We start from the raw sequence: 18,979 nt of genomic DNA, 5'->3' as shown, positions 1-18,979 counted from the left end.
ATAGCGTTAATTACGATATATTATTAGTTACAATTATTACTTAGATGCAATTGAAAATAATAAAATTTTTTTTTATTTTTGATGCTAATAAAACTTTTATTGAATTCTTAATTAAGATAATTTTAGATTTATATATAAGATAAAAATATAAAATACTGTTTTGTAATTTGTTTCTATGAATTAATATGATGATTTAAAATGATGAAATTTAAAAATTTAAAAAAAATATAGATTTAATTTTGCATTATTTAAAAATGAAAATGAAATATAATGAAAATATATTGAAAATGATTTCTTTACACAAAACATTATAGTGTTTTTATTATTATAATCGATTATTGTGAATATGTATATATTTCTTTATATATTATTTTTTATTGATTATAAATTATGATGAATATTATTTTTGAGATTTTGCAACTTCTACATTTTATTGGTTTTAAAGTAATTTTTATTTTTACGTTTTTATGCGATATTAAAAAAATATCAAAATGAGCTCATTATCTTACTTGATTTTATTTTATTTTAATTTATTTGATATTTTTAAGAGTATTTTTAAATATTATTTATAATTTTTATAATAAATTTATTATATAAAATAGTTATTATTATTATATTTATATTAAATATAAATTTATTATAAGATAGTTTTTTGCTAAATTTTAAAACATAAATTCTTTTTCTTTAATTGTTAATTGAAATTCCATTCAATTTATAGAATCATAAAACACTTGAAAATATATAATTTAAAAATCGAATATCGAATTATATGAATATTAATAAACGTTTTATTTAATTACTAATATGTAACAAATTTGATGAGGTTAACTATCATTTTCATTTTTTTATTCGAACTTTTTAATTATTTTCTATTTGAAAATTATTTCAAATTGCAAAACGGTTAATAACAAAGTAGATAATTTCAAAGTAATTTGTATTTATGCACATATGTATTTTAATAAAACTTATACGAGATATACTGTTTTCTACGCATTATGTTTTTTTACACATATGCACGCACACACATTACTAGCATTCTGTCGATTTTAAAATGTATAGAAAAATTGGAGGACTTAATTTTACTAATAGTTGAAAAAAACGTGGTGATAATTACACAGTTAATTTGTTTAGCCGCAAATCATGGTAAAAAATCGCGTGAAATTGCAAAAATGTCAACGAACCAGTGTTGTTTCGTTTGTCTTTTTTTATGCGATATCAGCATATGTCGACAATATGCTCGTGGAGATGCGCAATTACATCACGATAATCTTTGTAAACCGACAATTACATGAATAACGTGAATAGACATTGAGAATGAACATTTCATCCGCTTTCATCGTTTGTTTATTGAGTTTGTTAAGTTTAGTATAATGGAAAAATCAGATGAAGAAGTCTTGTTTAACGGATGTAATAAAATTTTTTTTCTAACCTAGAGAAATAAAAAATTAATGGTTAGTATTATGTATTTATGTATACTTATTTATTCATATTTATTAGTTATGAAAGAAAATTGAGAAAATTGGTTGATATTATAATAATTTTGAAATATATATATAAATAAAATATAATGTATTTATTTGATAGTGAAAATGATAAATAGAATAGAATAAGAATTTTTGAAAATTTAAGTAAAATTATTTATTATAATAATAATATAATTTTATTGGATGATATATATGACAATTGAACTTGGATAAAAAAATGAAAAAGAAGAATAAAATTAACGGAAATTACAAAGTGATAAAAGTAAAAATTATGATTAAATGCGCAAAATAAAAAATAATAATTTTAAGATCTATAAAGAATATTTTTAGAATCTCATCCTAAGTTTATCGATAATAGTTCTTTTATAAATGAGAAATGTAAATTTTTTTATGAAGACAGGATTGCATAATTTATAGCTTTTGTATTTTTTCCTCGTGTGATAAAATATTGTTATTAAAAGACTTGGAGACAAGTTCATCGATTTCTTTCTATATATATTTTATTTTTTCATATTTTTTTATTGATATTCAATTCAAGATAAGAAGAAATATCAATAATTCTTAAAAATATTTATTATTTAAAAATAATAATATTATTTAGTAATATTAATATATTAAAATATGTTTATTTTTTTAATTATTTTTCTACGCAGTTTAATAGTTTGAAGATATTATAAATATCAATAATATCTGATATTTATTCGTATTTTTCAATCGATTGTTCTTTAATAATAATGACATACAAAAGAAAGAGCGAAGAATTTTCCATAATCGCATAAAAGGAAATGATGCATTCATCGACTTGTAAGTTACTATACTTAATAATGTGCATTTATCCTTTCTCTTTAAATGATGCAATAACCAATCTTTCTTTTCCATGATGTAACTCTTGTAAAATTTTTTAAACGATTATAAATTTTAGCGGGAAACAATGAAAAGGAAAATGATTTTAATGAATATACAAATTTCACATATATATATAAATATTGCAATGAAACATTCGAGATGTTTTCTATATATATATAATTACAAACACAATAAAAGATGTTAAATAAACAAAAAAAAATTAAGATTTATTATCATAATGTAAATCATTTCTTTGTTTATTTATTACTCATATAACGATTTAAATAAGAAAATATTAATCTCTTTGTATTGTTATTTATTAGAAACATATTAAAAATTAAATTAACATAAAATCTTAATATAATTTCTGTAAAATTAAACATTATGTTTTAATACATGTAACAATTCTAATTTTTACAGCTTCTATTATTATATATATATATATATATTACATATATAATTTTATAAAATTTTGCAGATAATATATCCAATAGCAAAAGAGGAATTCCCAATTTCATCAGGTTTGTATTATATCCTTCTATCACTCTTCTTTTTCATCTTTCAATCGCGTAACAAACGTTACTGCAAAGGTCGCACAGCTACATCTACAGATATCTAAGAGGTAACGAGGAGTCATTCTGACGCAATAGGGAGACAACGCGAGTCACGATCGGTCAAGAGTTTCCTATTGAAATACCCCTGATGGACGAAATTGCATTTCCGCAACTATCATTTTTTTTTTGACTGCGATACCTTGTCTCCATCAATAAGAAAAATTAGCTATAAGATTTAGTCATTCAAAAATATTGAATGAAACAGCTGAGGTCGAAGAATGTGAAATGAAAGTCAATAGAAGATAAAAAAGTATGTGGTGATAATTTTTTGATTCTTGATTATTTTACCTTGACTAAGATGTAGTTTTTTTTATTATTATCGTTTTTATTATCCTTGCAATAATAGGAAGAATTCTGTACTTGAACTAGAGAAAATAAAATGTATATATTTAAAATTTTCTATGTTTATTATATATGTATATATTATATGTATATAAAATACATATATATTTAAAAATATTTAAAATTTTTTGAAAATAAAGATTTTTATATTTTTAAATGCTGAATTAAAGTTAAAAGTAAATTATTTGATATGTAATAATAATGCATAATATAATATATTAAAAGTCATCTTTAATATAAAAAAAACTTTGAAGTTAAATTAAATGATTTGATCTAGAAAATTAAATATGTTCTTTTTAAAAATTTTTTCTTGTGTAAAATAATATTCGTTGATATACATAATTAAATATAGTATAATTATAAATATTCTCTATTTTTCTAAATATAATTTTTTATTATTGTTAGTATAATTATGAATAATGTTTTCATAGATATGTTATAATAATAAGAAATTTATTACTACTATTGAATTAATAATACTAATTAATTATATTATAAGTAAAATACTTGCATAATTTTATATGCATGTAATTATGTTATATATTATTACAGTTAAACAAATACAAATTACAAATAGTTTGCTTTATTATAATATTATGAAATCTTATCATATAATTTTTTATTAATTAATATTATAGAGATAAAATGTTTGAAAATAATTCATATTTGTTATTATTATATAAAAAAATGATGCATTCATCGACTTGTACCACATTTGTACCATTTAAAAATAAAAATTAAATAATCTTAAAATAATAATTGGAAAATTATAACATATTCATTAATAGCAAAAATAATTAATAAACAAAATTTTATGATTATTTCATTATTTTCAATAAATTTTAATAATCCACAGCAATACTTGATTGGCTGATTATGGAGAAAATTATAGCTTGAAGCGATTCTACAAACAAGTTATAAGCAAGAGGTGGAGAAATAGGAGGAGCGATTAATTTTTGCGCTTAATCGAAACGCCTATCAGCATTGTGGATGATGATGTTATGTGAATGGAACGAATTATATATTGTTTTTCTTGGTGATATCATATGCTTCAGATTCGAATTTATCTAATAATCTTCGAATAAATTGCCAATAAGGAAACCATTTGGCAGCGATTATAGTAATCGATTTAATAATAATTTCTATACAGATATAAATTTAATGAAGTAATATATTAATAAGGAAAATATTTTATTTATCTAATGAATTTTATGATATAAATAATACATGTTAATTACTTGATATTATTTTTAATTAATTTAAATTCTTGTTTGAAAGATATTGTAAAGAAATATGTACAAGATTCTAAAATAATATTAATATTATAATATTTTATTGTTACAAATATTGATAATCCATTAATTGATTTAATTTGTTTTTATATTTTTTTTACATATTTCTTCAAATATACAAAAATTCGATACTAAACACAAATGTTCAATCAATTCTCAATTTTATAGTATTCTTCGGTTTTCTTTGAACTTTTCTTTCGTTAATACTCTTCAAGAAATCTGTAGAATCCTTCACTGGTAATTATCTTATCGTAAAACGTCGTTCAACCGACATTCAAAAGATTCCTGATGAATTACGAGAATCATAATGCAACGATACGTGTGCATTTGCGGCGCATAGGTGATTCGACCTCGTCACCTCGCCATAGCTCGCATGACTGTTCTAACGTTGACACCCGCTAAATAAATCAATCGTGTTCATGCGAGAAGAAGGATGCTCGAAGGACTAGAGAAGAACGTTGAAACGGAAAGTTCATGCCAACTTGTGAATCATGATATTAGCAAGATATTGTTGAAACCATTCAGGCCAACTATTTCGATTAGCCAATACCTAATATTGGCTCCTCTTTACTTTTCCAAACAAATTATGCGTTTCTTGTTTAATATGAGTTGTCAAAGATAGTGTGAAAATTACTCACACTTAAAAAAAAATGTAAGTATACTAATATAAAATTCATCACAATTTTATTTTTTTCAAAATTATTTGTTTTATTTTTTTTAAATAACTAATCTTTATTTTTCAGCTTAATTAAAAGGAAAATTTCTATTTCCTCTATCTGGATCCAATATCTGGATTCTCTTCTACAATTCTTTTCTCTTCTTAACTAATAATAGTGAATTGATAAGTGAACAAATATAGATATTATTATAATTTTATATGAAAGAAACATTAATCAAATTAGATTAATTTAGAATTTATAAAATTTTATTTATTTTTATTACAAAATTTAATATTGCTATAAGATAAATATAAGATAATTTATTAATATTGATAACATATAATTTATGATTTTTATTATTAATTTTATTTAGTAATAATTCAATTAGGTAGAAATGCAAGAATCTTTTTCAAACAAATGATTAAAAATTTAGTTTATTGTTGATATAGATGATTCATGAAAACTATTAATCGCAATAATTTTTTTGATTAAATAATTCTAATAATCAAAAGAAAAAACAGAAATAAATGATTCAAAGGAGATTTCATTAAACTGGGTAAGATAATGCCCGCTGGCATTTGAATCTTACGGTGAAATTACATAATACAATAACTGGAAGAAGGTATAAAGAGAGAAAGTGTATTAAATAGTTAATTACAAAGCCAATGCGTTTCAGCGTTAATTGAATAACAGTGAAATTTCGTGTTTGAATTTTTTTTCACGGCCACAATGTTCACGTAATTGAAGAAAGAAAAGGAAGTTGAATTCGTGATTGTTCTCTCTCTGGATGCTATCGATAATTTATCCAGCACGAATGAAATAAATCGATCGATACAAGTTTTATGTACAATGGATGATTCATGACTGCAAGGCTAGACGACATTTTCGAGGTAAAAAGGTAGATTTGTATCTTGGCTAACCGTGTTACTCCTTTTTTTGTTTAATCCAGAATATTGTTAAAGCTTCACGAATGCATAATATATTTTGTGCTTATGATATAAAATATCTTTGAATTAATGAAATTCAGATTAGAAGAAAGATGAATTTAATATGAATATAATGAATTTAATAAGATTTTAAGGTTTGAAAAAATAATTATTTTAAAATTCATTGCTATAAATATTGCTATATTTCATTTATGAATAAAGATTTCACATATTTCTGTCTATAATATGTATATTATATATATAATATATAAATTTTTATATATTTTATAGTTTATTAAACTATTAAACTATAAGATTTAAAATCTAAATGGATTATTGCAATAATTTATCATATATAAAATAAATAAGAATGATTATTGATGATCTTTTTCAAACTTCAAAGTAAAACGAATTGAAGACATACCTATCAAAGACATCAAGCTGCATTTGAACGGTGATACTATGATGATGATGCAGTTTCTGATTTCAGAAACCATTGACTCATCTAAATGATTTAATAAATGACTAATGTATGCTATTAAATGCATTAATATTATTAAATGTTTTGAAGTATACGTATTATCAATGCTTTTGATTTATTTATGAGTATTAAATTTTATGAGTATTAAATATTTGAATTCACACAATAATAAATGATATTAATCCTAACATATTTTTTACAATATAATTTTTCGTTTATTTCAAATTTCATTTTAATAATTTTTTCACATTAATGGTCTTTAACTACTAATAAATTATTAGCTCCTCCATTCTAATATTTATAATATATTATTCATATATTAATTTCAAATACTATTTACAATAATAAAAAACTTCATATTAAATATCAAAAAATATTAAAAAATATTATTTATAATATTATAAATTATAATATTATAAAAATATTAAAAAATATTAAAAAATTTCGATTCTTATATTTATATTTCATATTCTTATTTCACATTTAATTAATTCAAAATTGTATCATTAGGAACTGTATAAGTTATTTTCTTTTTAATATTCTTTTAAATATATTCTTTCAACAAGACTATAATCCAAAATTATATGATAATATTCTTTTCGTACCAAAGGTATTTACTTTTATAATAGTATCTATTTCATATTTACTAAGGTTCAATATTTTAAAGTTTTATTTGTTTAACATCATTTTATTATTGAAGTTTGAAATTAAAAATAAAAATTCATTTCATGTCTTTATTCAAAAAGAAGATTTGCACATTCATACCTCTTGTATAAGAGGGACAGAAACCACATTATCCAATTTATTATTCCAATGTCTATCATCCACAAAGTAATCCCTGACATTTTTGAAACACCCTTGCAACCTCGAGCACCACTATTAACGGAGTATTAATTCACCTGTGTCTCGATTCCGTAGCCACCATTAAAAATCCACTATGTAGACGCAATAGTACTTGTATATCGGTGGAGGCTCGTCTGCCGACAGTGTGGTGGCATTTAACCGATCCATGCCATCGTGTTCGCTAGTTCTATTACGCAACTAGTGCCTTTAAGCCGGCGGCAACGATTGTGACGACGACGTCGACGACAACGAAGATGACAACAGCAACATCGACCTCATGTGGTTCAGCTTAGATTCTTACGAAATTTTTAATTCTCACGTGGATTTCTTATTAGAGATGGAATTAAGCTCAATATATATTTATAAATTTGAATCAATTTTAATAAGGTATTTAATTCTATCCTTATTCCTCATTATACTTCATATTATTTTAATTTATCAATTTCTTTTCAATAGGATTAACAATCAATATATTATTGAATATGATTCAATATATAAGCTAATTATTTCTGGCTTGAATAAATAATGAAGTATATATTGTGAATTTTTATCTATAAAAGTACGCTACTATACTAATTGGTGTTAATGAGATAATATTATCTAGAAAATGATAAATCGTCTTGTCAAAGAATTTATATTTTTAGGAGAATGAAATATTTTGGTATATCGAGAGAATGATTATGAACATGATTTTAAAATTTATAAATTATTTATAAAATGCTCGGCTGTATCTTTATCTTTGATGTGAGTGAATTTTAAGTGTGAAGTTTGGTTGATATTTCTTTAATAGAATTACGTCAATTTGTGATATATTTGTGATATAAATTGTACAAGAAAATGGAAATAAAGTGTATATTAACAGGTAATTATTCAGAATAGTATTTTTTATATATTACATTATGTTTTCATATTTTAAATATATATATTATATAAATTGATATTTTTACTATTATATTAATTCTTAGTAGTATGAATTCTTAAAATAATAAATATTTTTTGTGCTTGTAAATTTAAAAAATAAAAATTCTTTAAATTTACAAGATAGAGTGTAATTTATATATAAAGTCAATCTAATCGATAAATTACAAAATAAAAACTTTCTAGATTGGACTTTCTAAAAAATATACCAGATTCTCAAGAAATTCTCGAATGGCAAGTCCATAGAAATTCTTCCCAAGCTTTTTTTGAAATCGTTATAGCTGTTCGAACAATATTTAATATTAAAATGAAATTATAATATTGATATTTTTGAATTTTATCTTTTATCGTACAAGAATAATTATAACTTTTTTTTTAATAGATTTTAACGAAATTTTTCAGACTATTTTTCTTGCAATTCGTAATTGTTGCCTGAAGAATTCTGAATATTCAAACATTTAAAATTAACTTATCATTGAAAATTATTTAATTATTATTATTATTATTATTATTAATACGAATCGAAAATAAGATTTAATAATATCAATATCATTTTACTAATACTTTTATTACAAACATTGAACAATGTTCTTGTTCAGGAATAAATTATTCTGTTCATCAGAAACTTTATGTCATTTATCTAAGCGCTCAAATAGACACAGAATAGAAATAGGAAGACAAGTTTAGTCGTTATAACTCAATACTGATATTGATCGCAACAATAATCTTGTTAGAATTATTTATACAAGCAAACATAACATTTGAACGCTTTACATCTGTTATATAAAACGAGAAATTACTTAACAAGGTAGTGGTAATAGATTTAAGTCAGTATACCCTTCGGATTGTAACGAAATAATTGACTTCATTTTTGGTTTCAATGACTTTTGACTGTGTTTTTGAATGTATTGAATAGTTTTAAAAAAACTTTCCAAGTTTAAATATATAAAAATTAACTTTTAATCATGATTTTTAAAAAGTTGTAACAAATTAATAAGTTTTTATAAAATTAACAATTTCAACTTCTGTGAAAAATTTTAATTTTTAAAATATTACTAATTAAAAAGTTTTAATTTAAAATTTTTTTGAAGAATTTTAATATAAAAATAATTTTTAATTTAATTTTTATAATTTATTTCCATTTTATGTTCTTGATTTTTGGATATATTAATAAAATGAAGATATTTTAATTAGAAAAGTTTTAATATGTATTTAATTTAATTATGAAATTATATAATTATGATCTTTATAAAATGATCTTTGATAAAATATATATTGCATATTTGTTTAATCTCAAAAAAATAGAAATGATGAATGATTAAAGAAGAGATATATTTATTTATTTTAATCTTAAAGTTGATTTATTTGAGTCTTCATATAAGTAATATATCTTTTATCTTTAATATTTACAAAAATATTAAAACCAAAATAAAAAAATTGTATGATTGATTTTTGGAAATATTTTTTATTGAAGATGAGAAAATATATGATGAAATCATTAAAAGAAAGTTGTTTCTGATGAATTTTATCGTATAATGTGGTATTTCACATTTGTAGTATCTAAAAGTCAAGTACTTCTGAATTTACATCATCGATTCGACCAAAATGCTTATGCAATTAATTTCTATTTATTGATAGTAGAACTATTATTAACTATGATTTATTTAATTAACCCTAATATATTTCTTTCTGAAATAGAATATATTTTTCTAAACGTTTAAATAATAAAATTTGTTTTACAGATTTTTTTTATAATGCAAAATTTTATTTTCAGATAACAGTTAAATATATTATTAATTTTGACAAAAAAAATTTTGTTAGTCAAAATTATGAACGTTTTTATTCCATGAGATAAATTTTCCAATAGTTGATCGAAGTTTTCGCCTCTTTATCCCAAGAAGAAGATTCTTGTGCACAATCGATTATTCACGATGAGCGGCAATAAAAAGGGAAAAGTCACGACTCGTGCGCCAATGCACGAGCGCGCAAGAACTCAACTGATTATCTAATATCGTGCCATCTAAGTATATATATTCACCATGAAGAGGATCTTCTGAATGGAGAAATAACTTAACGAAACCTGATCAACAGAAATTTCACTGAAAATATGTATTGAGAATAAAATTGAGAACAAAAGTTGATGCGATCGATTTCGACGCCATTTTTCTAATCTTTTACATCATAATCGAAAAATCATGCTACTTGTATACGAATACATTCTTGTTTTTGTATTTTTATTGTAAAAAAAAAACTAATATCTATTAATATAATGGTAATATAATAAACAAAGTAAGATAGTAATGATATAAGTAACAACATTTGATATAATTTGTTACATTTTTAGAAAATATAAAATTAATGATTTTTTGGAGTTAGAAAATAATAACTTATAAAATAACTTACAAATAAGACATCAAAAGTTCTATAAAGAATAAATAAAATATCTGAATAATAGACATAAATCAATTATACGTAATTTCATCTAGGGATAAACATGTTTTATCCATTGACAAATCCTGTTTTTACATTCTTACCATAATTTTACGGCTTAAAGAAGACATTTGATACACACTAATTGAATATATATATATATATGTATAATATATATTGTATAATATAATATATGTATGTATAGTATATATAATATAAATATTTTTAAAATTAATATTTCACTCTTTTAAATCATGATATTATAAATATTATTTATGTAAGAATTATTTATGTAAGATAGACATATTTTAAGGATGTATAGATTACATATAAATTATATATTTCTATTAGTATCTGCTTATGATAATTTGATTCATTGTTTAATATAAAATATTATAATTAAATATTATCGTTTTAAAATTCGAATAAATATAATTGATTAAAAATTTTTATTAAAACTTATAAATTTATTTAATAATAAATTCTTAATAATAAATAAAAATCAAAAATTCTTTTAACTTCTGCCTTCAACAAAATATTATAATTTTTAATTATTTATTTATGTAATATAAAATTTCTCAAAAATTTAGTGATATATTAAGAATATTGTACATAAACATAATTATACAGAAATTTTAAAATGAACTTTAATTATCTTCAGTTATTATTTATTATTATTATTTATCATTTTTGCAGCAAATTCCAGGAAAGAAAAAAAATTAAAAAAAAAAAAGAATCGTGACACAAAGAATATAGATCTTCTTGAGCCCAGGACTCATCTTCTTTCCTTTCCATTCTTCTACCAGTTCTTCTTCTTTTGCACCGATACCTTACTCTTTCAGACATTAGCATAAGCAGCCTCCATCGTTACGTAACATATCCACTGACTTTCTTTTCGAACTTCTACGCATATTTTTTTTCTTCTTTCATCCCTTCGTTTCTTTTTTTCTACAGAGAGAAATTAGAGAATGCTATTGTTCTCTTCTTCTCATAGTCCACATGAAAAAACTACATAGATATCTTAGAACAACGACAAGGTTGTCTTGACGCAATCATTCTTCTCGAAGAAACATTTCTTTACGTTCTTTATTTTTTATCCTCTTAGGTTTGAATATATTTGCAAGATTTAAAAACTAGTATCGTTCATGAAAACGGAATAGATGTCACCAAACGAAGAATCTCATAAAATGATTAACATCATGATTGCAACATGCTTGAAAATAAAAAAAATAATTTCACAAGATAATTATTTAATAGCAATTTATCGTTATGGAATTGAAGTTCCGTGCGAATTTTTTTTGGATTTTTAAATCGAGCAAAATATGTAATGGTAAATAATAATGAATTTAGTATAGCAAAATAACATTGTAAGAATATGATAATTCTTATTTTTATAAACAATTTTTCATAACATTACGAATATTTGACTAGTCATTAAGCTAAATTATTAAGCCAAAGTATTAAGCTATATTAATTTTCATATTTTCATTATTAAATTAAAAGTTATTGAATATAAAATATAAGTAATAAATTCTCGTTTAATAACAATTTATTTTTTAGAAATATATATTATTTTTTTTTAAAATATGCATAATAAACTATTTAACATAAAAAAATAATACATATAATATTTACTTTAAATTACATTTATATACTCTTCAAATCTTTTTTCAAGTAAAATCATTAAAAGAATAAATATTATAGAGAAATATTGCAATAAAAATATGCACAAAATTGATCAAAATTAATCAGTGATTGTATTATAAAAATAAAATTATTTTGCTTTTGATTGGTAGCGTTTGTTAGGCGAAACCGAACGTGACTTTTGCTGAAGATCAAGATTCACCTTTTGATGAAATGAAATTGCGTGACCTCCGAATATTATGGCTTCGATCGACGATGAATTTGTAAAAAATGTAAACGACGGTGAAGATCCATGTGTCGTAATGACATAAGCTAAATCCAATTACGAGTGAATTATGCCGATACATCGAAGCTCTCAACCATTTTTTACTAATACTTCCATTAAGAAGAGCTTCGGTCGATTGTGTAACACATAACGAGACTTTTGGAATCGATGCCGAAGATGTAACAACCCGCTATTTCTTCCGATCCATGATTATATCCAATTTTACGCATTTTATGTACTTATTTTTAAAATTATGCAGTTATGGTTACGTATTTTAAAATTACGTAGTATAATCGAGAATTTTTCTGGAAAATAGGCTTATATAGATCTGTGGCACTTTTTTTAGTAAGTCATTTTTAATTAATTACTATATATCTAATATATAATGTTTTTATTACAATTATCGATTCTCCTTTCTTTCTAATTAAATTTAAAATTTCAAAAAAATTCACTGAATTTTTTGTATCTTTGAAATTCACTTTTATTTCACAGATTTTTTTTGAAAAATTTATTACACGAAAATAATAATTTTCTGTGTATAAAGAATATTTTTCATGTTTATGTACGCTACAATTATGAAAATATAATGATTAAAAATCAAAATGATTCGAAAAATCTAATTCTAGGATATAGTATTTTTTTTTCTTTGCAAATATCTTTTAGAAACACTTACCTTATCGCAATGGCACTTTAATTTATTTCTCGACATTTTATTTGGAATAATCATTAGTTGCATTCATAAATTTATATTTCCTCTGAATAATCATCTTCTTTATTTAACTTCCCTTAAACTGCGATACTAAATCCTATATATCTTCTGCAAGGATTTTCTGACGACGATTCTGTCCATTGTTCCATCCAAGTTTGGTAAGACAGGGATCCGTATGAGATTACAAGCACAGTGAAATCACGTGCGATTTTCGCTCCTGAGCCGCTCTTCCTTGAATTCTTGCCTGACATTCACCGCCTCTTCCTTTGTCGGTCATCGTTCTACCACCGCCAACCGGCCAATGCCACTCGATGATTTCGACATCTTTACTGAAGAATTTTGGAAGCCTGTCTCCCTGGAAGGGGTAAAATTCGTTTGAAAATCCGGCTATATAACGGTCCCGTGGATCAAGATCGAATCAGTATTGTGATCTAGCTCATCTCACAACACTTGTATCCTCTTCGACAATCCAAAGAAGTTCCATACCAAAATAACCAATCATGAAGCTGGTGCGTGTTTTCTTCGACTAATAATTCGACATATCGGATGTCAAAAGTGTTTACCGTTGTTTAAATTCGTTATTTCTTCTTCTCTTTTATTCCACGGTTTAGAAAAGAAAAAGATGATATCGAAATTTCGTTTCTTTCCATTGGTGGATCTTCATCCTCGAAATGGAAAAAATAAAATAATTGTTCGTAAGAGATCGCCGATTATAAAACGCTTACGAACGTGTAATTAAAGCCTACAGTATTGTTATGTTAACAACGATACTGCAATTACACATATTATCGTTCGTTCCCTTGTCTATTGTCGAGATGCAAATATGTTTTTAGAACTATTTTAAATAAATCATTAGTAATGGATCTTGCATAATCCGTATAAAACATCGCGAAAACTCACATACTTGTGACTGAAACACAGTGGCGACTTGTATGAAATAAAATTAAAGACATATTTGAAATAAAGCAATGAGTTACTCTAGTGTCTCATATCATTAATAATATTATATATTGATTATTAAATTAATATTTAATAAATAAATTTTATTACGTATATTACATTGCACAAATTTGAATTTATTAATAAAACAATTAATAAAATAAAACAATTCTATTTTTAGAATTAGGTACTCATTACAGTATACCTACATATTTTTTCAATCAATGAACTTTTTCATTTTATTGAATGAAACAAAACATTCGTTTGCATAATTTTATTCAAGTTCAAGTGCTAATTAATTCACTTTTTTTTTGTTACAGTTCATTGCTTTCGCTCTTGTCATCGTCGTTGTCTATGCAGCACCTCAAGGACGTCAAGAAGAGGTAGTGCTCGTCAAAGAAACACCCTCAGATAATATTGGCTTGGGTGGCTACAGATATGCCTACGAACTTTCCAATGGTCAGTCTCATCAGGAAGTAGCGGAATTAGTTAATGAAGGAACCGAAAATGAGGCTTTAACTGTTCGAGGCAGTTATAGTTGGGTGGAACCACAAAGCAATACAGTATACACTGTAAACTATGTAGCCGATGAGAATGGTTTCCATCCTGTGGGTGAACATCTCCCTGCTTGAGTTGTACTATTTTTAGTTTTAAATAAATTTTATAAATTTCTTTAATTAAGTGTTTCTTTAGTTGTATATTTCTTTTCCTTTGATTATTATTATTATTTTTTTTTGTTCAAAGAGATGTATATTAAAATCAATCTTATACATATACCTACATATTCCTTGTATCCTTATTTGACACAAGATTTTTCATTCGTTAAGAGTAATTGCAATAATAACTTTCATTCTCAATATAATATTCCAATTTATTTTTAGCGAAAAATAATTCTTGAGAGTAATTCTAACAAAAATTTTATTCTCAAATGTATTAATACTCTATCATTAGTTAGAAATCTTATCTATTAAATTGATATTATCCCTATAAAATACAGAAAGCCAGATAATGCAATAATTTTTTATCGAAAATCTATTAAAAAATTAATGATAATGTTACGTATTTTTGAATTATATTTTATTATATATCGTGATATAATATTTACCACTGCAATTCTGATAGAATAGATAATAGTTATTTATTAATAATTATTATTAAGTAATTATTACATTAATATTTGAACATTATACTGTCTGCAAGTTTATTATTTTGAATATAAAATAATTATTTAAATTATACATCCAATTTATTATAAAATATAAATTGTTTATTAAAATATTTATTTTGGAAAATTTATAAACAATTTTTCAATTTATTTATATATTATTTATATTATATAATTATTATTTATATATTATTTATAATATAGAAACATTATTAAAACATTATTTTTTTATTATAAATATTTATTTTTATGAAATACAAAACAAAATAAAATGTATTCATTCAAATATGATATTAAAAAGTTTTATCAAATCAATTATATCAGTTTAGTTCAGTTATATTAGAAAAAAAAACAAATTTTATATCTAATTATACACTATGGTATTTATAATATTATTTAAAGATTTACTAATGAATTTATGCTAAAAATATAATGAATAAAAAAATATTAAAGGTATATTCATTTCAGAATTATATATAATATTATCATAAAATAAAGAAAAAATATAAGTATTCTAATGAAAGCAAATATTTTTATTATGATTTAATTTTAAGATATCTAAGTTATTTATATATTTAAATAGTTATTGTTTTCCTATATTTTATAGCAATTTATGAATATTGAATGTAATATAGAATCATAAATATGATTAAATAGATGAAACAAAAATAAAAAAAAATTTCAAATGAAATTAAATGAAATAAATTATTTGTCGAGAAAAATGAAAAAAAAAAACAATGAATATATTATGAAGCTGTGTTAAATGACAATTTTATCTATAGATATTCGTAATTAAACGATTGCGTACATTTGATAGTATTGTAAAAATAGCGAAGTAACTGCGCATAATGATGTCGTAATGATACAAGTTATAAAAATCCAATAAATTATACGATAAATTCCTTTGATTTTCTTTTAAAAATTATTTAGAAATTGATCAAATATTCTTAGTTTATCAACAATCTTTTTAACGTTTAAAAAAAAATAATAATAAGAATAATAAAAATCTAAAATAATTTTCATTCTATTAATGAAGATATTGATATTATTTAAAAAATTTAATATTATAATACATATTATAACATTAAAGAAAACATATAAGAGAATCCAGTATATCTATAATGTATATATATTGTATTCTATATTAATAATTATTTTATTTTTTATAACATTTTTTATTAAGTTTTATTATTTTATTTTGATTTTGGAAAGATATATATTTTTAATTTTTTTAATTAAAATTTTTAAATAGATTAGATATCTAATATCTCATATCATAATAAATTAAGTTTAATTCAAAATCTTTTTTTTTAATTTTTGTGTAAATCTTCTATGTTATATGATTTTTAATCATAACTTTTTTAAAAAGAATATTTCTTATTATGTTACATTTATAATAATTTTAGTTTATATTTATTATTATGACTAAAAAAATCAATTTATTAATCTATTTACAAAAAAATTTTTTTTTACTTTTTTTAATATTATTTAAATGTTTATATTGAATGAAAATGTTTATTTTCATTATTTTGAAAATGTGTATATTAGAGTCATCCTATATATATAATATATTTGCTTTTTATTATTGGATTATAATATATTTTACAATTTTTATAAGGGAATTTTCTATCAAACTTAAAAAAATCGAAATCTTTAATCTTTTTCGCTATACATTTTTAAAACGAAGGTCAAACTAGTAATATTTGCCTTTAACATAATAAGAAAAGGTGAAAGGTGAATTTATCGTGAAACGATGCAATTTTTGGCAGAAGGAGAGCCACTATAAAATTCGAAACGATTCTTAGTATGAACATCAGTCTTCCAATCGAGACTAACCTCGAGATTCATCTACCTCCAAAATGAAAACCGTATGTATCACAAAAATTGATATAGAAACTATAATTCCAAGAAAATAATAAAGAGATGATAAAATTTTTTAATCTTTTTTTGTCATTATCAATTTTGTATATTATTTATCAATTTTGATTATAATTTATTATGCAATATTTTTTTTATCTCAAACTTATAACTATATAAAAATAAAGTGTAATTATAGTAATAAAATAATAATCATGCATATTTATTAAAAATAAATTAAATTAACTTTCGAACTCAATTATTCATATTAGATTGATATTAAAATATATCAATTCAATTATTGTTTAAATTTTATTATTTATATTATTTTTAGATTGTTATTATTTTTGTTCTGGTTGTCGTTGTTTCCGCTGCGCCTCAAGAAATAGTCCTCGTTAAAGAAACTCCCTCTGATAATGTTGGACTTGGTGGTTATAACTATGGTTTCCAACTTTCCGACGGTCAAGTTAAACAGGAATCTGCAGAAGTAATCGAAGGAGGAACTGATGGTCAATTCTTACGAGTTCGAGGTACCTTCTCTTTTGTTGATCCACAAACTAATATTGCATATACTGTAAATTATATTGCCGATGACACTGGTTTCCATCCACAAGGAGAGCATCTTCCACGAGTTTAAATTTTTCAAATATTTGATATAGAATATTCATTAATTGTTATATAATATTTTCCATAGATTGAAAATTTAATCGTTTTAAATTTTGTTTGTTTTTGAAATCAATATTATATATAGAATAAATACACACTTACTTGGTTATTTGTAAAATAGTGTAAACTTCTATTTTTTATTTTTTATTTTGTAAAATAATTATGTTAAATAAATACTGTTTATGTTGAATAAATACCATAATTATTAAAGATACCTATTTTAATTTTTAATGTATATAATTGTTATAGGAATATAATTGTCTTGTTTATCTTTCACATCAATTTTCTTTACTTATTTTTTTGTGTTGCATAATGACTAAAACATTTAAATATTTAGCAAATATATACCAAAAAAAAAATTTGTTTGAAAATAAATAAATTTTTGCAAAAAAACAGAATAAAATTAATCATGATCAGAATGAAATTATGATCAGAAATCTTTAATTTGCAGCAATTTCCAAAAAGACTTAAGAAATTATTTAATATATATACATATATTCACTGTATAGTATATATATATATATATAATCAGTGTATAATTAATATCAGTGATTACAATACAATTTTAATATAAATAATATGAGAAATAATATAATTATAATATTTTATAGATTTAATAAATTATAATTAAATAATAAATAATATTAAGCTAATAAGATTCTCTTTTTACTTACTAAAATCATGATGTATATATATTTTTTCTTTATTCTTTTTGAATAATTTAATTATGGTATGTATTTATAATTAATTATATATAAGTTATATCATACCAGATGGCGTAGAAAAAGATTGGTATTTCTAAAATATATTATAAAGTTTTATAAGATATCGTATCTATTCTATTTCTTGTCTGTGCTTATATATATAAATATATCATCATATTCATACTTCTAGCAATT

General features: G+C 22.3%; 2 protein-coding genes and 2 long non-coding RNA genes across 9 annotated transcripts; 3 read left to right on the top strand and 1 right to left on the bottom strand.

Moving 5' to 3' along the window:
• Positions 1-1,016: 1,016 nt before the first annotated feature.
• On the top strand, positions 1,017-11,118 carry LOC107998332 (uncharacterized). 5 transcript variants are annotated; one of them, XR_009830048.1, is made up of 9 exons: positions 1,017-1,451; positions 2,809-2,851; positions 2,921-3,194; positions 4,143-5,230; positions 5,322-5,859; positions 5,914-6,127; positions 7,563-7,874; positions 7,944-8,349; positions 10,180-11,118. It is a non-coding gene; the product is annotated as an uncharacterized LOC107998332 (long non-coding RNA). The 5 variants fall into 5 exon arrangements; XR_009830049.1 differs by having other exon boundaries at positions 5,322-6,127; positions 10,180-10,677; positions 10,750-11,118; XR_009830050.1 differs by adding an exon at positions 2,138-2,288 and having other exon boundaries at positions 5,322-6,127.
• A 1,248-nt stretch (positions 11,119-12,366) lies between these two features.
• On the bottom strand, positions 12,367-13,848 carry LOC133666223 (uncharacterized). Its single transcript, XR_009830042.1, has 2 exons — positions 13,418-13,848; positions 12,367-13,311 (listed from the first exon to the last, which is right to left on the bottom strand). It is a non-coding gene; the product is annotated as an uncharacterized LOC133666223 (long non-coding RNA).
• Positions 13,207-15,069, top strand: LOC107998278 (flexible cuticle protein 12-like). Of its 2 annotated transcripts, none has more exons than XM_017057470.3 (2): positions 13,207-13,962; positions 14,713-15,069. In XM_017057470.3, the coding sequence occupies exons 1-2, from the start codon at positions 13,954-13,956 to the stop codon at positions 15,022-15,024; spliced, it is 321 nt and encodes a 106-aa protein (XP_016912959.1). In that variant the 5' UTR covers positions 13,207-13,953; the 3' UTR covers positions 15,025-15,069. The 2 variants fall into 2 exon arrangements, with proteins under 2 accessions (XP_016912959.1, XP_061932080.1); XM_062076096.1 differs by having other exon boundaries at positions 13,740-13,817.
• A 2,222-nt stretch (positions 15,070-17,291) lies between these two features.
• Positions 17,292-18,274, top strand: LOC107998279 (endocuticle structural protein SgAbd-6-like). The gene is made up of 2 exons (XM_017057471.3): positions 17,292-17,425; positions 17,749-18,274. The coding sequence occupies exons 1-2, from the start codon at positions 17,417-17,419 to the stop codon at positions 18,049-18,051; spliced, it is 312 nt and encodes a 103-aa protein (XP_016912960.1). The 5' UTR covers positions 17,292-17,416; the 3' UTR covers positions 18,052-18,274.
• The last annotated feature ends 705 nt before the right edge of the window (positions 18,275-18,979 follow it).

Source organism: Apis cerana, linkage group LG6 (genome assembly GCF_029169275.1).
Source record: "Apis cerana isolate GH-2021 linkage group LG6, AcerK_1.0, whole genome shotgun sequence".
NCBI classification, from domain to species: Eukaryota; Metazoa; Arthropoda; class Insecta; order Hymenoptera; family Apidae; genus Apis; species Apis cerana.
The sequence above is the reverse complement of the archived record's forward strand: the minus strand, read 5'-3'. Positions and strand labels throughout refer to the sequence as shown.

Bases quoted from the DNA above. Each gene is read 5' to 3' on its own strand.
- LOC107998278 (XM_062076096.1), top strand. From the start codon at position 13,755: ATGCCACTCGATGATTTCGACATCTTTACTGAAGAATTTTGGAAGCCT. The intron at 13,818-14,712 runs GTAAAATTCGTT...TTTTTGTTACAG, and splicing joins AGCCTGTCTCCCTGGAAGGG to TTCATTGCTTTCGCTCTTGT.